Below are 21,032 nucleotides of genomic sequence, written 5' to 3' on the forward strand. Positions count from 1 at the left end.
CTGGGGGCATGAGCTGGGACTGAAGGGGGAAACCCCGGCTGTGGTGACGTCACGGGAGTGCAGCCCCGGCCCGGGGAGGGTGGGGGGGTCTGAGCGGCCCTACATAAGATGCCGAGGCAGAGGAGGGTGGACAGCAGCGGCAGTGACCCCCACCAACATCTGGAGCTCCAGCACTGCAAGGGGCAGGAGGAACCACATCTGGAGCTCTTGAATCCCAGGGTACAGAATCCCCAGCATCTGGGGAGCCACAGGGCCACATCTGGAGCACCTCTGGAGGTGAAGGACAACATCTGGAGCTCTTGAATACCAGGGTACAGAATCTCCAGCAGCTGGGGAGCCACAGGGCCACATCTGGAGCACCTGCGTCTTGGGAGCCAGAAGATCAGGCCTGCAGCATCAGCACCTCTGGAGGTGAAGGACAACATCTGGAGCTCCGGTGCCAGAAGAACACGCCTGCAGCATCAGCACCTCTGGAGGTGAAGGACAACATCTGGAGCTCCGGTGCCAGAAGAACACGCCTGCAGCATCAGCACCTCTGGAGGTGAAGGACAACATCTGGAGCTCCGGTGCCAGAAGAACACACCTGGAGCATCAGCACCTCTGGAGGTGAAGGACAACATCTGGAGTCCGGTGCCAGAGGAACACGCCTGCAGCATCAGCACCTCTGGAGGTGAAGGACAACATCTGGAGTCCGGTGCCAGAGGAACACGCCTGGAGCATCAGCACCTCTGGAGGTGAAGGACAACATCTGGAGCTCCGGGGCCAGAGGGACACGCCTGGAGCATCAGCACCTCTGGAGGTGAAGGACAACATCTGGAGCTCCGGTGCCAGAGGAACATATCCACATCTGGGGCTCAGCTCTCACGAGCCCGGCGGCACCAGAAGCGGGGTCCGAGTCCTCGCCCCCCCTCATCATGGAGGCGGACCCTCAGCCCCTGAAGACCCTGTATGACGCCCGGGGCTTCCTGACGTCAGTGCCAGTGCTGGCCCCGGAGGAGCTGGAGGCCGCCAGGAGGGGCTTCGAGGCGCTGGAGCAGGAGTTTGGTAGGTGCAGGGAGGGCAGCCTTATCTCTGGGGCTCATGTATGGGGCCTTGCGTCATCCTGGGGGTGAATGTTTGATTTGCTTTGCATCCGTCCATCATCTGTGTGTCTTTTGCTTCCCCGCCTGCAGGGAAGGAGCACGCCCAGTACAGCCTGCACAACGCCCACCTGCGCCTGCCGTGGGTGCTGGGCCTCGCCACCCACCCGCACACCCTCCAGGCCATCACCGCCGTGCTGGGGCCCCACGTGGTCCTGCTGGACTCCAGGTTCATCTGTAAATACCCGGCCTCCGACGTGCCCCACCGCGGGCACAGCGCCCCCTACGTGGCCTGGCACCAGGACATCAAGTAAGTCAGACTGCGGGGTGCTGGCTCCAGGGTGGGGGAGGGGAGGGCTCAGCAGGGGGGATGTGTCTGTTTGCACTTCAAGGGTAAGGCCAAAGGATGGCATTCCTGCCCCCTGAGCCTGGTGAGGTCTGATTAACAGGCTACCTGGTGGGCACCATGTGGTGTTTAATACAAAGGGCGGTGCGGGGGGGGCACACACAGCGTAGATTACAACATCTTTCATCTAGGCAGTACATGAGGGCATAGGGCTGGCTGCACTACCAGGCACACATCACCCTGTGTCATCCTGTGCCCTCATGTGCCGTCATGTGGCTTATTATGCCCTCATGCACCATCCTGTGCCATCATCTGCCATCCTGTCCCTTTATGTGTTATCCTATGCCCTTTGTATGCCATCCTGTGCCATCATGTGCTATCCTGCGCCCTCATGTGTCACCCTCTCCCCTCATGTGCTATCGTGTGTCCTCTTGTGCCATCCTGTGCCCTCATGTGCCCTCCTGTGCCCTCATGTGCCCTCCTGTGCCCTCATGTGCCCTCCTGTACCCTCATGTGCCATCCTGTGCCCTCATGTGCTATCCTGTGCCCTCATTTGATATCCTGTGGATTATTATGCCCTCATGCACCATCCTGTGCCATCATCTGCCATCCTGTCCCTTCATGTGTTATCCTATGCCCTTTGTATGCCATCCTGTGCCATCATATGCCATCCTGTGCCCTCATGTGTTAAAATGTGCCATCCATGCCTTGATGTGCCATCCTGTGTCATCAATAGCCATCCTGTGCCCTCATGTGCCATAATGTGCTCTCTTGTATTATCCTGTACCATCATGTTCCATCCTGTGCCCTCATGTACCATTCTGTACCCTCATGTGCTATCCTGTGCCCTCATGTGCCATACTGTGCTCTCATGGGTTATTCTGTATCATCATGTGCCATCCTGTGCCATCCTATACATTTATGTGCCATCCTGTGCCCTCATGTGCCATCCTGTGCCCTCATGTGTCATCCTGAACTCTCATGTGCTATGATGTGCCCTCATGTGCCATCCTGTGCCCTCATGTGCCATCCTGTGCCCTAATGTGCCATCCTGTGCCCTCATGTGCCATCCTATGCCGTCATGTGCCATCCTGTGCCCTCATGTGCCATCATATGCCCTCATGTGCCATCCTGTGCCCTCCTGTGCCCTCATGTGCCACCCTGTGCCCTCATGTGCCATCCTGTGACCTCATGTGCTATCCTGTGCCCTCATGTGCCCTCATGTGCCCTCATGTGCTATCCTGTGCCCTCATGTGCTATCCTGTGCCCTCATGCCCCGGGGTTTGCGGATGTGTGGCTGACAGCGTCCTCCTCCTTTTACTTCCAGGTATTGGGGCTTCGAGGGGGGCCCGGTGGCCTCGGTGTGGCTTGCCCTGGATGACGTAGACGCAGAGAATGGTGTCCTGCAGGTTATTCCAGGTGTGGATAAACTCCCATAGTCAATGCATGCATCACAACAGCCTGGAGCTTTAACACTGATTGGCTGAGAATGGGGGATGGGCTAATACTCTACTGGTGAGCCCCAATGTAATCACAGAGGAATCTAGGACAGGGCTCCACAGCATGGGAGATAGAGAGGCCATCTCTGTACCTTGAGCCCCAGTGTCGTGACATAGGGATCTGGGACAGGGCTCCACAGCATGGGAGATAGATAGGCCATCTCTGTACCTTGAGCCCCAGTGTCGTGACAGAGGGATCTGGGACAGGGCTCCACAGCATGGGAGATAGATAGGCCATCTCTTTACCTTGAGCCCCAGTGTCGTGACAGAGGGATCTGGGACAGGGCTCCACAGCATGGGAGATAGATAGGCCATCTCTGTACCTTGAGCCCCAGTGTCGTGACAGAGGGATCTAGGACAGGGCTCCACAGCATGGGAGATAGAGAGGCCATCTCTTTACCTTGAGCCCCAGTGTCGTGACATAGGGATCTGGGACAGGGCTCCACAGCATGGGAGATAGATAGGCCATCTCTGTACCTTGAGCCCCAGTGTCGTGACAGAGGGATCTAGGACAGGGCTCCACAGCATGGGAGATAGAGAGGCCATCTCTTTATCTTGAGCCCCAGTGTCGTGACATAGGGATCTAGGACAGGGCTCCACAGCATGGGAGATAGAGAGGCCATCTCTTTACCTTGAGCCCCAGTGTCGTGACATAGGGATCTGGGACAGGGCTCCACAGCATGGGAGATAGATAGGCCATCTCTTTACCTTGAGCCCCAGTGTCGTGACAGAGGAATCAAGGACAGGGCTCCACACCATGGGAGATAGATAGGCCATCTCTTTACCTTGAGCCCCAGTGTCGTGACACAGGGATCTGGGACAGGGCTCCACAGCATGGGAGATAGATAGGCCATGTCTTTACCTTGAGCCCCAGTGTCGTGACAGAGGAATCTAGGACAGGGCTCCACAGCATGGGAGATAGATAGGCCATCTCTTTACCTTGAGCCCCAGTGTCGTGACATAGGGATCTGGGACAGGGCTCCACAGCATGGGAGATAGAGAGGCCATCTCTTTACCTTGAGCCCCAGTGTCGTGACAGAGGAATCTAGGACAGGGCTCCACAGCATGGGAGATAGATAGGCCATCTCTTTACCTTGAGCCCCAGTGTCGTGACATGGAGATCTGGGACAGGGCTCCACAGCATGGGAGATAGAGAGGCCATCTCTTTACCTTGAGCCCCAGTGTCGTGACAGAGGGATCTAGGACAGGGCTCCACAGCATGGGAGATAGAGAGGCCATCTCTTTACCTTGAGCCCCAGTGTCGGGACAGAGGGATCTAGGACAGGGCTCCACAGCATGGGAGATAGAGAGGCCATCTCTTTACCTTGAGCCGCAGTGTCGTGACAGAGGGATCTAGGACAGGGCTCCACAGCATGGGTGATAGATAGGCCATCTCTTTACCTTGAGCCCCAGTGTCGTGACATAGGGATCTGGGACAGGGCTCCACAGCATGGGAGATAGATAGGCCATCTCTTTACCTTGAGCCCCAGTGTCGTGACATAGGGATCTAGGACAGGGCTCCACAGCATGGGAGATAGATAGGCCATCTCTTTACCTTGAGCCCCAGTGTCGTGACATAGGGATCTGGGACAGGGCTCCACAGCAGGGGAGATAGAGAGGCCATCTCTTTACCTTGAGCCCCAGTGTCGTGACATAGGAATCTGGGACAGTGATCTACAGCATGGGAGATAGAGAGGCCATCTCTTTACCTTGAGCCCCAGTGTCGTGACAGAGGGATCTGGGACAGTGATCCACAGCATGGGAGATAGAGAGGCCATCTCTTTACCTTGAGCCCCAGTGTCGTGACAGAGGGATCTGGGACAGACCTATACAGCATGGGAGATAGAGAGGCCTTCTCTTTACCTTGAGCCCCAGTGTCGTGACATAGGGATCTAGGACAGGGCTTCACAGCATGGGAGATAGAGAGGCCATCTCTTTACCTTGAGCCCCAGTGTCGTGACATAGGGATCTGGGACAGGGCTCCACAGCATGGGAGATAGAGAGGCCATCTCTTTACCTTGAGCCCCAGTGTCGTGACAGAGGGATCTGGGACAGGCCTATACAGCATGGGAGATAGATAGGCCATCTCTTTACCTTGAGCCCCAGTGTCGTGACATAGGGATCTAGGACAGGGCTCCACAGCATGGGAGATAGAGAGGCCATCTCTGTACCTTGAGCCCCAGTGTCGTGACAGAGGGATCTGGGACAGGGCTCCACAGCATGGGAGATAGATAGGCCATCTCTTTACCTTGAGCCCCAGTGTTGTGACATAGAGATCTGGGACAGGGCTCCACAGCATGGGAGATAGATAGGCCATCTCTTTACCTTGAGCCCCAGTGTCGTGACAGAGGGATCTGGGACAGGGCTCCATAGCATGGGAGATAGATAGGCCATCTCTTTACCTTGAGCCCCAGTGTCGTGACAGAGGGATCTGGGACAGGCCTATACAGCAGGGGAGATAGAGAGGCCATCTCTTTACCTTGAGCCCCAGTGTCGTGACATAGGAATCTGGGACAGGGCTCCACAGCATGGGAGATAGATAGGCCATCTCTTTACCTTGAGCCCTAGTGTCGTGACAGAGGGATCTGGGACAGTGATCCACAGCATGGGAGATAGAGAGGCCATCTCTTTACCTTGAGCCCCAGTGTCGTGACAGAGGGATCTAGGACAGGGCTCCACAGCATGGGAGATAGATAGGCCATCTCTTTACCTTGAGCCCTAGTGTCGTGACAGAGGGATCTGGGACAGTGATCCACAGCATGGGAGATAGAGAGGCCATCTCTTTACCTTGAGCCCCAGTGTCGTGACAGAGGGATCTGGGACAGGCCTATACAGCATGGGAGATAGAGAGGCCATCTCTTTACCTTGAGCCCCAGTGTCGTGACATAGGGATCTAGGACAGGGCTCCACAGCATGGGAGATAGAGAGGCCATCTCTTTACCTTGAGCCCCAGTGTCGTGACATAGGGATCTAGGACAGGGCTCCACAGCATGGGAGATAGAGAGGCCATCTCTTTACCTTGAGCCCCAGTGTCGTGACAGAGGGATCTGGGACAGGCCTATACAGCATGGGAGATAGATAGGCCATCTCTTTACCTTGAGCCCCAGTGTCGTGACATAGGGATCTAGGACAGGGCTCCACAGCATGGGAGATAGAGAGGCCATCTCTTTACCTTGAGCCCCAGTGTCGTGACAGAGGGATCTAGGACAGGGCTCCACAGCATGGGAGATAGAGAGGCCATCTCTTTACCTTGAGCCCCAGTGTCGTGACATAGGGATCTAGGACAGGGCTCCACAGCATGGGAGATAGAGAGGCCATCTCTTTACCTTGAGCCCCAGTGTCGTGACAGAGGGATCTGGGACAGGGCTCCACAGCATGGGAGATAGATAGGCCATCTCTTTACCTTGAGCCCCAATGTAATCACATAGGGATCTAGGACAGGGCTCCACAGCATGGGAGATAGAGAGGCCATCTCTTTATCTTGAGCCCCAGTGTCGTGACAGAGGGATCTAGGACAGGGCTCCACAGCATGGGAGATAGATAGGCCATCTCTGTACCTTGAGCCCCAGTGTCGGGACAGAGGGATCTGGGACAGGGCTCCACAGCATGGGAGATAGATAGGCCATCTCTGTACCTTGAGCCCCAGTGTCGTGACAGAGGGATCTAGGACAGGGCTCCACAGCATGGGAGATAGAGAGGCCATCTCTTTACCCTGAGCCCCAGTGTCGTGACATAGGGATCTAGGACAGGGCTCCACAGCATGGGAGATAGAGAGGCCATCTCTTTACCTTGAGCCCCAATGTAATCACATAGGGATCTAGGACATGGCTCCACAGCATGGGAGATAGAGAGGCCATCTCTTTACCTTGAGCCCCAATGTAATCACATAGGGATCTAGGACAGGGCTCCACAGCATGGGAGATAGAGAGGCCATCTCTTTATCTTGAGCCCCAGTGTCGTGACAGAGGGATCTAGGACAGGGCTCCACAGCATGGGAGATAGAGAGGCCATCTCTTTATCTTGAGCCCCAGTGTCGTGACATAGGGATCTAGGACAGGGCTCCACAGCATGGGAGATAGAGAGGCCATCTATTTACCTTGAGCCCCAGTGTCGTGACATAGGGATCTGGGACAGGTCTCCACAGTATGGGAGATAGATAGGCCATCTCTTTACCTGGAGCCCCCATGTAATCACATAGGAATCCAGGACAGGGCTCCACAGCATGGGAGATAGACAGGCCATCTCTTTACCTTGAGCCCCAGTGTCGTGACATAGGGATCTAGGATAGGGCTCCACAGCATGGGAGATAGAGAGGCCATCTCTTTATCTTGAGCCCCAGTGTCGTGACATAGGGATCTAGGACAGGGCTCCACAGCATGGGAGGTAGAGAGGCCATCTCTTTACCTTGAGCCCCAGTGTCATGACAGAGGGATCTAGGACAGGGCTCCACAGCATGGGAGATAGAGAGGCCATCTCTTTATCTTGAGCCCCAGTGTCGTGACATAGGGATCTAGGACAGGGCTCCACAGCATGGGAGATAGATAGGCCATCTCTTTACCTTGAGCCCCAGTGTCGTGACAGAGGGATCTAGGACAGGGCTCCACAGCATGGGAGATAGAGAGGCCATCTCTTTACCTTGAGCCCCAATGTAATCACATAGGGATCTAGGACAGGGCTCCACAGCATGGGAGATAGAGAGGCCATCTCTTTATCTTGAGCCCCAGTGTCGTGACAGAGGGATCTAGGACAGGGCTCCACAGCATGGGAGATAGAGAGGCCATCTCTTTATCTTGAGCCCCAGTGTCGTGACATAGGGATCTAGGACAGGGCTCCACAGCATGGGAGATAGAGAGGCCATCTATTTACCTTGAGCCCCAGTGTCGTGACATAGGGATCTAGGACAGGGCTCCACAGCATGGGAGATAGAGAGGCCATCTCTTTACCCTGAGCCCCAGTGTCGTGACAGAGGGATCTGGGACAGGGCTCCACAGCATGGGAGATAGAGAGGCCATCTCTGTACCTTGAGCCCCAGTGTCGTGACAGAGGGATCTAGGACAGGGCTCCACAGCATGGGAGATAGAGAGGCCATCTCTTTACCTTGAGCCCCAGTGTCGGGACAGAGGGATCTAGGACAGGGCTCCACAGCATGGGAGATAGATAGGCCATCTCTTTACCTTGAGCCCCAGTGTCAGGACAGAGGGATCTAGGACAGGGCTCCACAGCATGGGAGATAGAGAGGCCATCTCTTTACCTTGAGCCCCAGTGTCGTGACATAGGGATCTGGGAAAGGGCTCCACAGCATGGGAGATAGATAGGCCATCTCTGTACCTTGAGCCCCAGTGTCGAGACAGAGGGATCTGGGACAGGGCTCCACAGCATGGGAGATAGATAGGCCATCTCTGTACCTTGAGCCCCAGTGTCGGGACAGAGGGATCTAGGACAGGGCTCCACAGCATGGGAGATAGAGAGGCCATCTCTTTACCTTGAGCCCCAATGTAATCACATAGGGATCTAGGACAGGGCTCCACAGCATGGGAGATAGAGAGGCCATCTCTTTATCTTGAGCCCCAGTGTCGTGACAGAGGGATCTAGGACAGGGCTCCACAGCATGGGAGATAGAGAGGCCATCTCTTTACCTTGAGCCCCAGTGTCGTGACAGAGGGATCTGGGACAGGGCTCCACAGCATGGGAGATAGAGAGGCCATCTCTTTACCTTGAGCCCCAGTGTCGTGACAGAGGGATCTAGGACAGGGCTCCACAGCATGGGAGATAGATAGGCCATCTCTTTACCTTGAGCCCCAGTGTCGTGACAGAGGGATCTAGGACAGGGCTCCACAGCATGGGAGATAGAGAGGCCATCTCTTTACCTTGAGCCCCAATGTAATCACATAGGGATATAGGACAGGGCTCCACAGCATGGGAGATAGAGAGGCCATCTCTGTACCTTGAGCCCCAGTGTCGTGACATAGGGATCTAGGACAGGGCTCCACAGCATGGGAGATAGAGAGGCCATCTATTTACCTTGAGCCCCAGTGTCGTGACATAGGGATCTGGGACAGGGCTCCACAGTATGGGAGATAGATAGGCCATCTCTTTACCTGGAGCCCCAATGTAATCACATAGGAATCCAGGACAGGGCTCCACAGCATGGGAGATAGACAGGCCATCTCTTTACCTTGAGCCCCAGTGTCGTGACATAGGGATCTAGGATAGGGCTCCACAGCATGGGAGATAGAGAGGCATCTCTTTACCCTGAGCCCCAGTGTCGTGACAGAGGGATCTGGGACAGGGCTCCACAGCATGGGAGATAGAGACGCCATCTCTTTACCTTGAGCCCCAGTGTCGTGACATAGGGATCTGGGACAGGGCTCCACAGCATGGGAGATAGATAGGCAATCTCTTTACCTTGAGCCCCAGTGTCGTGACAGAGGGATCTGGGACAGGGCTCCACAGCATGGGAGATAGAGAGGCCATCTCTTTACCTTGAGCCCCAGTGTCGTGACAGAGGGATCTGGGACAGGGCTCCACAGCATGGGAGATAGATAGGCCATCTCTTTACCTTGAGCCCCAGTGTAATCACATAGGGATCTAGGACAGGGCTCCACAGCATGGGAGATAGAGAGGCCATCTCTTTACCCTGAGCCCCAGTGTCGTGACAGAAATGAAATGAAATGAAATGAAATGAAATGAAAAATTGCATTTGTATAGCGCATAACTGCCCTGAGGCCTCGCAGCGCTTGTCGTGACAGAGGGATCTAGGACAGGGCTCCACAGCATGGGAGATAGATAGGCCATCTCTTTACCTGAGCCCAGTGTCGTGACACAGGGATCTAGGACAGGGCTCCACAGCATGGGAGATAGATAGGCCATCTCTTTACCTTGAGCCCCAGTGTCGTGACATAGGGATCTGGGATAGGGCTCCACAGCATGGGAGATAGAGAGGCCATCTCTTTACCTTGAGCCCCAGTGTCGTGACAGAGGGATCTAGGACAGGGCTCCACAGCATGGGAGATAGAGAGGCCATCTCTTTACCTTGAGCCCCAGTGTCGTGACATAGGGATCTGGGACAGGGCTCCACAGCATGGGAGATAGATAGGCCATCTCTTTACCTTGAGCCCCAGTGTCATGACATAGGGATATGGGACAGGACTTTACAGTAGGGGAGGCCATCTGTTAACCAAGGAGCCTCAATGTCATGACATAGGGATGTGGGAGAGAGGTATACAGAATGGAAGACAGTGCATCCATTTACAATGAGCCCCAGTGTCATGACATAGGGATGTGGGAGAGAGGTATACAGAATGGAAGACAGTGCATCCATTTACAATGAGCCCCAGTGTCATAACATAGGGATGTGGGAGAGCGTTATACAGAATGGAAGACGGTGCATTGGTAAAAGAGCACTCGGGCAATGGGCGATGGGCCGGTATCTGAGTTGCAGCTGTGGGCCGCTTTTTTGGGCAGCGTGGTGGCCGATATGGGCTGTCTGTGGTGCTCCGCCCAGTGGGGGCCTGAGCAGCCTTTGCGGAGGCAGATGGACCTCCGTTACCCCCCTTTTACCAAGGGGGCAGAGGTATCATTCCCAGCCCCGGGCTGGCCCCGCCCATTAATGTATGCAGATTGAGCAGGGGCAGGGGGGCTGAGTAGAAGTGGCCTCACTTATATTCACGGGTGGTTCACCAGTGTAAACTAATCCATCAACACAGAGTCCTAGCAACAATCGCATTTTTTAAATCTTAGTCAAGTTAAGATAAAACACACCTCTCTTATAGAAATCCCCCAACTTCTGTTTATAACACAAAAGACAGGGGGCAGATTTACAAACCAATTGCGTCACATTTACGCCGCTGTTGCGTCACTTCTGTGACGCAGCGGCGGCGTAAACCATGCGCCACGTTGCGACTTATTTACAACCTGACGCATCTAGGGAGATGCGTCACGTTGTAAAGCCCTGCACCACATTAAACCTGCGTCAGGTTTAATGTATTCAGGGTTGGCGTTCCGTCGGCAAAAGCCTCGTAAAAGTGACGCTGTGAAATCTACAAGATTTCACGGAGTCATTTTTCAGAGGCTGCTGCGACGAAAGCTTACGTCTGCTTGAAGCAGGCGTAAGGAGTGGCGCAGCACGTAGGGTATGGGCGGTCCCTGAACATTGCTGGAGTTGCGTCGGGCCTGCGACATGACTCCAGCCATGCACCCACCTTACACCATCAGATGCGACACACATCTGTCTATCCCATGCGCCACAGTGTGCTGCATTGTAAATGCGACGCATCCGTGGTGGCGCAAGGATAGAATTGCGTGTCGCATCGTTACTGGCGCATCCCTGCTAATCTGCAGGGATGCGTCAGTCCTTGTACATCTTCCCCGCAATCCGCAAATGTGGGGCTCTTTTTTCAGGGTGCCCGGGCCAACTTTTTTCAAAGCCATTCAAAAACCCTGACCCGTGCTTTGCTGTACAGCTGGAGCGGGGGGACACGAGGTTCTAACAGAGGGACGCTGCTTATGGTTCTACAGGCAGAGATGTCTTTGCCTGTAAACACGGGCACCGCTGCCTTGAAAGAGTGATATTGGACAGGGTTGGTCAGACAGGGCTCTAGTATGACCCTACAATCTTCACCCAGATTAGTGTCCGAGGCTGGACTCCTGGGGGCTGGTGAGGCCTCGATGAAAGATCACCGGGGTCCTCGCGGGGGGTTCTAGTGTTCAGAGATGGCTCTCTCTTTATTTAGAAGCCGCAGTCCTCTGTTAGATGAAAAACATCCATTACCACGCGTCTTTTCCACGCATGCCTTTACCACGCAGATGCCTTTACCACGCAGTCTTTTCCACGCTTCCTTTACCACGCAAATGCCTTTACCACGCAGTCTTTTCCACCCATACTTTACCACACTTCCTTTACCACGCAGATGCCTTTTCCACGCAGTCTTTTCCACGCATGATAATTAAAGGTAAATGTGTGTATAATTATTGTGGGTGTGGCCCGTGCTGACACCTCATTTTAGACAGAGGCGGGGACTGCATGAGTACCCAGGCCAGGAATCAGTGCCCCCTCACTCCAACCCCCCTTTCTTCTGTAGGAAGTCACAAACAAGGTGTCCTGGAGCACCGCACAGCAATGACCCCCGGGAACTTGCTGTCCACCAATCAGGAGATTCCGCGGCACCTGGTGGATGCAGAGAAGGCGGTGGAGTGTCCTCTCCAGGCTGGGCAGATGTCGGTGAGTTCACAGCGCTCTGTCGTTTCCTGGACTCATGTCTCACTGTTGTGGTTATTCCCACAGGCAAACAGGGGGTTACTGCAACGTTACGAAGTAACATGAAAAGCCATGATACTCGAGCCCGGTGCATTGTGGGTGTCAGGCAGACCAGTGATTCCCCCACTTATAAATGAGGCAGCCGGTAAGTGGGCGGGCCAAGACATCCATCAATTTATGGCAACGCCCTTCCCATAATGAGCCTTTTGTCTCCATTACTGTGTACTCACAACCCCCTTAAAGGTGCCCCAGAACTGTGTACTCACTACCCCCCCTTAAAGGTGCGCCAGCACTGTGTACTCACAGCTCCCCCGGGTCCACCCACACTGTGTACTCACAGCTCCCCCGGGTCCACCCGCACTGTGTACTCAGAGCTCCCCCTGGGCATGCACCAGCACTGTGTACTCACAGCTCCCCCTGGAGTGCACCCGCACTGTGTACTCACAGCTCCTCTGAGGTGCACCCGCACTGTGTACTCACAGCTCCCCCTGGGGTGCACCAGCACTGTGCACTCACAGCTCCCCCTGGAGTGCACCCGAACTGTGTACTCACAGCTTACCATCGAGGTGCACCCACACGGTGTACTCAAAGCTCCTCACGGGGTGCACCAGCACTGTGTACGCAATGCTTCCTTTGATGGTGCGTCAGCTCTGTGTACTCTGTACTCACAGTTTTTCTTGGGGTGCACCCGCACTGTGTACTCACAGCTCCCCTTGGGGGTTGCACCAAGACCATGTACTCACAGCTCCCCCGGAGGTGCACCAGCGCTGTGCACTCACACCTATCCTTGGGGTGCCTCAGGACTATGTACTCAGTTTCCCCTTGAGGTGCACCTCAGGGCGCTGCCTCTCTTTTCTCTGTCCCATATCCAGTGCTTAATTTGCGCCTGTGTTTTCCGGTGCTTTTCTGTAAACACTTGCTCACTTTGCCACTGGATTCAAGCAAGCCAGGCTGAAGACGGCTGGAATGCCAGAAACCGGTCCTCGGAAGCTTGTTTCCGGTCCAGGGAAGACATGGCTTGGCAGTTCGGGCTGGACTGTTCCCATGAGGCACAGGGTCAGACTGATTTGCATATAGCCATGTCTGAACTGGGGTGGCTGAGTGGGCTAAAGAACGGTGATGGATTAAACCCAGATATTTTGACTGGGTGTGAGTGTTTGATTGATTCAGATGCTCTGTCCATCACCACCCCCTTTTGTACCGCTTTGGCCGCCATAAGTGTGGCAGGGTATGCTCAGACGTGAGTCCCTTGCTCACTTTGCCACTGGATTCAAGCAAGCCGGGCTGAAGACGGCTGGAATGCCAGAAACCGGTCCTTGGAAGCTTGTTTCCGGTCCAGGGAAGACATGGCTTGGAAGTTCGGGCTGGACTGTTCCCATGAGGCACAGGGTCAGACTGATTTGCATATAGCCATGTCTGAACTGGGGTGACAGAGTGGGCTAAAGAACGTGATGGATTAAACCCAGATCTGTTGACTGGGTGTGAGTGTTTGATTGATTCAGATGCTCCGTCCATCACCACCCCCTTTTGTACCGTTTCTGTAAACACAGGCTCATAGGTCTGATAAACCACCACATGGTGGCAGTGTGTGTGTATTTTTAACTAACGTTCTTTAGTAGAGAACTAAATGATTTAATATAGCTTTAAAAAAACGACAAAACTTCAAGGTAAAAAAGTGACGCGGGCAGTGCCAGCTGCAGTGGACCAGTGAGTAACACATTGGGCGCTGGCACTTACATTTTTGGCAGATAAGCACGGCTAATATCCAGCATTTCTCTCGTCAGATCCACGACGGGCTGACAGTCCACGCCAGTGAACCGAACACGTCCCACAGACGCAGATGTGGCTTCGTTATTCGCTACGTCCCCACCACAGCCTACCCCGTGGAGGTGAGTACAATCCTCTCCTTCATACTGTCTGAGTATGGTTGTGTGTCAGTGGGTTTATTAGACGACAAGAGTGACAATGTGGACTGTATGTGCTTGTGTGTGTGCATCCATGCACGTGTGTTTGTGTGCGCGCATTTCTACTCGCACCTGTGTGTGTTTGGGGATTTAGATAGTTTTGGTTGTTAGGTATGTAAGAGAGGCAGGTTTGAAGGTTCAATAGTTTGGGGAGTTTGATAGTTTATGTTGTTAGTTATATAAGAGAGGCAGGTTTGAAGGTTCAATAGTTTGGGGATTTAGATAGTTTGGGTTGTTAGTTATATAAGAGAGGCAGGTTTGAAAGTTCAATAGTTTGGGGATTTTTATAGTTATGGTCGTTAGTTATATAAGAGAGGCAGGTTTGAAGGTTCAATAGTTTGGGGAGTTTGATAGTTTATGTTGTTAGTTATATAAGAGAGGCAGGTTTGAAGGTTCAATAGTTTGGGGAGTTTGATAGTTTATGTTGTTAGTTATATAAGAGAGGCAGGTTTGAAGGTTCAATAGTTTGGGGATTTAGATAGTTTGGGTTGTTAGTTATATAAGAGAGGCAGGTTTGAAAGTTCAATAGTTTGGGGATTTTTATAGTTATGGTCGTTAGTTATATAAGAGAGGCAGGTTTGAAGGTTCAATAGTGTGGGGATTTAGATAGTTTGGGTAGTTAGGTTTTTCTATTAGAGAGGGAGGTTTGAATGTTAGTTTGGGGATTTAGATAGTTTGGGTAGTTAGGTTGTTCTATAAGAGAGGCAGGTTTGAAGGTTCAATAGTTTGGGGATTTAGATAGTTTGGGTAGTTAGGTTGTTCTATAAGAGAGGCAGGTTTGAAGGTTCAATAGTTTGGGGAGTTTGATAGTTTATGTTGTTAGTTATATAAGAGAGGCAGGTTTGAAGGTTCAATAGTTTGGGGAGTTTGATAGTTTATGTTGTTAGTTATATAAGAGAGGCAGGTTTGAAGGTTCAATAGTTTGGGGATTTAGATAGTTTGGGTTGTTAGTTATATAAGAGAGGCAGGTTTGAAAGTTCAATAGTTTGGGGATTTTTATAGTTATGGTCATTAGTTATATAAGAGAGGCAGGTTTGAAGGTTCAATAGTGTGGGGATTTAGATAGTTTGGGTAGTTAGGTTTTTCTATTAGAGAGGGAGGTTTGAATGTTAGTTTGGGGATTTAGATAGTTTGGGTAGTTAGGTTGTTCTATAAGAGAGGCAGGTTTGAAGGTTCAATAGTTTGGGGATTTAGATAGTTTGGGTAGTTAGGTTGTTCTATAAGAGAGGCAGGTTTGAAGGTTCAATAGTTTGGGGAGTTTGATAGTTTATGTTGTTAGTTATATAAGAGAGGCAGGTTTGAAGGTTCAATAGTTTGGGGAGTTTGATAGTTTATGTTGTTAGTTATATAAGAGAGGCAGGTTTGAAGGTTCAATAGTTTGGGGATTTAGATAGTTTGGGTTGTTAGTTATATAAGAGAGGCAGGTTTGAAAGTTCAATAGTTTGGGGATTTTTATAGTTATGGTCGTTAGTTATATAAGAGAGGCAGGTTTGAAGGTTCAATAGTGTGGGGATTTAGATAGTTTGGGTAGTTAGGTTTTTCTATTAGAGAGGGAGGTTTGAATGTTAGTTTGGGGATTTAGATAGTTTGGGTAGTTAGGTTGTTCTATAAGAGAGGCAGGTTTGAAGGTTCAATAGTTTGGGGATTTAGATAGTTTGGGTAGTTAGGTTGTTCTATAAGAGAGGCAGGTTTGAAGGTTCAATAGTTTGGGGAGTTTGATAGTTTATGTTGTTAGTTATATAAGAGAGGCAGGTTTGAAGGTTCAATAGTTTGGGGAGTTTGATAGTTTATGTTGTTAGTTATATAAGAGAGGCAGGTTTGAAGGTTCAATAGTTTGGGGATTTAGATAGTTTGGGTTGTTAGTTATATAAGAGAGGCAGGTTTGAAAGTTCAATAGTTTGGGGATTTTTATAGTTATGGTCATTAGTTATATAAGAGAGGCAGGTTTGAAGGTTCAATAGTGTGGGGATTTAGATAGTTTGGGTAGTTAGGTTTTTCTATTAGAGAGGGAGGTTTGAATGTTAGTTTGGGGATTTAGATAGTTTGGGTAGTTAGGTTGTTCTATAAGAGAGGCAGGTTTGAAGGTTCAATAGTTTGGGGATTTAGATAGTTTGGGTAGTTAGGTTGTTCTATAAGAGAGGCAGGTTTGAAGGTTCAATAGTTTGGGGATTTAGATAGTTTGGGTAGTTAGGTTGTTCTATAAGAGAGGCAGGTTTGAAGGTTCAATAGTTTGGGGATTTAGATAGTTTGGGTAGTTAGGTTGTTCTATAAGAGAGGCAGGTTTGAAGGTTCAATAGTTTGGGGATTTAGATAGTTTGGGTAGTTAGGTTGTTCTATAAGAGAGGCAGGTTTGAAGGTTCAATAGTTTGGAGATTTAGATAGTTTTGGTTGTTAGTTATATAAGAGAGGCAGGTTTGAGGGTTCAATAGTTTGGAGATTTAGATAGTTTGGGTAGTTAGGTTGTTCTATAAGAGAGGCAGGTTTGAAGGTTCAATAGTTTGGGGATTTAGATAGTTTGGGTAGTTAGGTTGTTCTATAAGAGAGGCAGGTTTGAATGCTAGATAGTTTGGGGATTTAGCTAGCGTTGGCTCTTAGGCTGTTTTGAAAGAGAGGGAAGGTTTATGGTTAGTTATTGTTGCAGAGTACACGTTTTAGAGATTCGGTTGATCATGCACTTTTCTCCCTCACTACACGACACCAGTGTAGGTCTCTATGATAAGGTCTTGTATTCTCCCACGTCTGAATGCCCTCATTCTAATGCACTTCTCTCCTCTCTGATTCCAGGACCCCGAGCGCCCCCGCTCCTTCCCCGCCACCGTGCTTGTTGCAGGAACAGATGAATTCCAGCACTTTACAGATCATGCACCCAACTTTTTCTCCAAGACCTTCTGACACCTCTGCAGAGCATCATCAGGAGACACCTTCCTCTCTTCATGTGGTTCATAACTGCCAGTAACATGCTGCTGCAGGGTGCAGGTTCATTCCTGATCTCAGATGGAGCCCTATAGGTTCAAATATGTATTTCCTCTTTTTTAACATCTTGCAGTGAGCCTCAATATTGGCTACAATAATGTTCGGATGGTAGGCCAAAAGGTGCTGCAACTGTTACCGTAAAACAAACAATTGCGGTGTCAGAAATTGATAATGTGAATTCCTTTTTGCACTGCATTGCACTTTCATCAGAAAACACAAGCCTGCATCCTGTTTTGGAATCTCAGCTGCCTGACTATATGTAATTCTATTTTATTAAGGTTTATTTATTGAGCTAAACATACAGCTGGAAGACAGATTTACAAAAGTGTGAATGTCTTTTTGTATTCTTTTTCTACAAAAGTAAAATAAAAAGGTATCAATACATTTTGGATAAGAGTACCACTTTTGATTTTCAACACATCTAGATGATTCCAGCTTGAGAAATATGTAACGAGGAGGCTGGTCTCATTTTAAGCATGAATTTGGATACATGCCGGTACATAAGATACTCTAGATCAATTTACTTCGATATAGAAGTCTAGGGGACGTCCCACTACGACCACCATCAGCCTTCCTCATCGCCACTGGCCTAACTAACAAGCTTGCATTGTTACACATCGATCATTGTATTCTAGTCTCATTGACTGGCTATATATGTATACCTATGATTGCCATAAAAGAGGGGATATATCCTGTAGTAATGTTGCAGTTTTCATGCAGGATGCCTCTGACAAAGTGTGTGAAGCCCGAAACTCGTCAGCACCGGACTGCTGGGTACATGTGATTCACCAAAGTTTTTCTTTTCTTTTTAGAAATAAATCTGCTGAGAGTGCCCTTTGTCTGGGGGCAACCTCTATTCTTTGTAAAAATATATGTATGTATATATATATATATATATATATATTCACTGAAAAAACCATAGGTTTCAGGGACGTTATAGTTAGTTGGACATTTCACTCGTACAAAACCATAGAAATTCGCCCTTTATAGTTAGTAGAGCTAACTATAATTAGCATCTTCGCAATGCACTCCTGATTACGTCACATATTACATCATTCATGACATGGTTAGTGACATCACTGATGACATCTCAAATGACATCACTGATTACATCATCAACGTCAAAATCTGATGCACCTCCTCACACTCTAATATAATCTTTGATACACCCACTGTAAAATACAGACTACCATTTTCAAAACCAAGATTGGCCATGGGGAGGGCGCCTTGTGTGCATCTCAGGGCCGGCGTATGGTGGGGCAGGTGCTAAGAAGCAACTGATGATCAAAAAACACACGTGAATCTACGGGGATACCTATGCCGCTACCCATGGAGTAATTCTCCACTCTACCATAGGTCTCCTTTTAGAGTAGACCAACTATCTGGTCACAGCGGTGCTGTAATTTGCACAGCTCCCCCTCGCTCCATTAACATTGGGGGCTAGTATACCCCCAACACTTGCACTCACTCACTGCACCTTTCACTTGATTTCTCTGGTCCTGATGAAGCGCTTAGGAGCATTATGACTGTCTGAGCGAGAAACATGTCGACCTGACCACTCTTTCTGTTACCCAGGGTACATTACTACCCATGGTGTAACGCACAACTTCTGGTTTTTAGCATGACAAGGGTACCTATACTACTAATAAATTCCCTTTTTTGGAATCCCTTAGCTATTTTCAGCTCACCACACACACACACACATTCAGTGTACACAGAGGACCCTCTCCACATACCCACACTCATATAACAGCTGTTCTCTTAAAAAGAGCCCCTCTAAAGTGACCCTTCCGGGGGACCCGTAGGGAATTGCAGTGAGGCCCGACGAGGAGCATGATATCCCTCGGGGTGTGTGGGGGCACCAAGAGACAAGAAGTGTCTTTCCCTTTCCTCCATCCCACACGAAGAGGGTCCCGGACCTAGCCTAGTTATTCTTTCCCTAAAACCTTCTACTTTGTTCAACTCTCTCATTTTCGCTGTGAAGGTGACTATTTAGCACCCACACAGATGGAACAGTGACCCCCTTCTCGGTTAAAGCATTAGATTTCGGAGCACGAGCACTGGACCATAATAAGCTCTTGGTCCCCCTCTCTTCTTGTTTGATATAGGCTTTTTAAACACCTTCTTAATCACTAGTTCCCATATCTCTGCTGTTTGGCGTATGAGGTAAGAGGTTCCCTCTGGCACCCTATTCTCTAACATAATATGTGAGAGCGTTCCATGTGTTCCCCTCAGCATTCGCATTTTCGCGTTTTCCTCTTCTAATACCCATTGTGTCACGTATTGCAGTTTGGAGGCATAATAATACTGCTCAAAATCTGGGAGACCCATCCCCCCATCTCGTGTATCGCGTTTCAACTGTAACAAAGCTACCCTACTCCTTTTCCCCGCCCAGACCAGCAGGGTCAAGAGACTATCCAATTTTCATAACACACTACAGGGAAGCTTATACGCTACATTCTGAACAGTATACAAACAGCTCGGGAGGAACACCATCTTTGCTATCGCCACCTTCCCCATGGTTGAGAGCGGCAGTGTATTCCAGAATTGGATGGACCGATTGAGGCCTGATATCATCGGTTTTACCGCTAAGCGCTCATGATCCTCGAAACTGTGGCCCCCAGGTATCGGAAGGACGACACCTCCCACCGCAGACCCACCTGTGGCAGCTGTGATACCTCTTTTCCTTCCAGCCCTCCCAGGGGGAACAACAGCATTTTAAGTTTATTCACGTGTAGACCAGCGACTCCACCGAACTCTTCCAAATGTTGCAGGAGCTGTGGGACTGTTGCCCCTGGCGCCCTTAGGCAGAACAGCACGTCATCCGCGTAGAACGAAATCAGGTGTGCCTTCTCTCCCACCTTTATCCCCATCGCCTCTGCCTCCTTCCACAACAATGCGGCCACAGGCTCCATTGCCATTGCAAATAACAATGGCGAGAGCGGGCAGCCCTGCCTCGTGCCCCTCCTCACCTCCCAGTCTTCTGACAGACTGCCTCCACTACGTACTCTAACTCTGGGGGATGTGTATAAAACCCTTACCCAATGGCAACATTTCGGGTCGAAGCCCACATGTTGCAGGACCCGCTGTAGATATGTCCATCCCACTGTGTCAAAGGCTTTTGTGATATCCACAGACAGAAGCGCTAGTTCCTCCTGACTGCCTCTCACTGCATGCATTATGTGTGCCAACCTGCGCAGATTCAATGCCGTACTCCGCCCCGGGATGAATCCACACTTGGCTTCATGGTCTGGTTCCCTCACTACGCCTGTCACTCTCCCAGTTAGTATCTGTTAGAATTGAGGGTTTCTGTTTGGCACAGGTATGCACTTATGACAAGCAGGGACCCTTTCCTCTAGTCAGGGCAAAGGACTACTCCTAGAAATAACCCCTGCTCACCCTCTAGGCGGCGTGGCGCGAGCAGACAAGGCTAATCCCCAGAGCATATATGGTTAAGCATTTGTAATAACACACACAGTAATTTATCAACCCACCACACAGAGACACAAGGCTGTTCGTATGTAAAAATATACTCTTTATATTTAGACTTTCAAGCAGGCTTAGTTTACAGGCTTAATAACTTTTAAACTGTTCCAGTGACTTTAAAAGAGGTTCCACAATACTCAAAGCAGGTTTTCAGCTCACTTAGCAATGTGCTAGTTCCTTAAAAATAGTTATTTCCCAGTCTGTGCGCGTTGGAGCACTCCTGTGCGCTCTGTGCGGTGCAAACTCGAAAGCCTTGCCAAATCTCACGCGCCTCGCGTGGTGAGGCGTACGGCGCAGTCAGTGTAACAAGGGGTACGAGTCGTAGCACTCCTGTGCGACTCGAAACGCGGGGACAGAATCGAAAAGGCTTGAAAAATGGTTCGCGCCTCATGGACACTTCAGTCCGGGGCGCAGCAAAGCACGGGACGA

General features: G+C 50.6%; 1 protein-coding gene across 1 annotated transcript; it reads left to right on the forward strand.

Annotated features, from left to right (window-relative positions):
• Positions 1–866: 866 nt before the first annotated feature.
• Positions 867–17,366, forward strand: LOC144785679 (phytanoyl-CoA dioxygenase domain-containing protein 1-like). The gene is made up of 6 exons (XM_078664474.1): positions 867–1,044; positions 1,173–1,389; positions 2,753–2,844; positions 12,005–12,144; positions 13,965–14,069; positions 16,929–17,366. Exons 1-6 carry the CDS (start codon positions 915–917, stop codon positions 17,034–17,036), a joined length of 792 nt encoding a protein of 263 aa, XP_078520600.1. The 5' UTR covers positions 867–914; the 3' UTR covers positions 17,037–17,366.
• Positions 17,367–21,032: the final 3,666 nt, after the last annotated feature.

This window comes from Lissotriton helveticus, chromosome 10, assembly GCF_964261635.1.
Source record: "Lissotriton helveticus chromosome 10, aLisHel1.1, whole genome shotgun sequence".
Lineage (NCBI taxonomy): Eukaryota > Metazoa > Chordata > Amphibia > Caudata > Salamandridae > Lissotriton > Lissotriton helveticus.

Excerpts from the sequence above, each read along its gene's own strand:
- LOC144785679 (XM_078664474.1), top strand. The coding sequence starts at position 915 with ATGGAGGCGGACCCTCAGCCCCTGAAGACCCTGTATGACGCCCGGGGC. Across the intron at positions 2,845-12,004 it reads TGTCCTGCAGGTTATTCCAG|GAAGTCACAAACAAGGTGTC; the intron begins GTGTGGATAAAC and ends TTTCTTCTGTAG. Across the intron at positions 12,145-13,964 it reads TCCAGGCTGGGCAGATGTCG|ATCCACGACGGGCTGACAGT; the intron begins GTGAGTTCACAG and ends TTCTCTCGTCAG.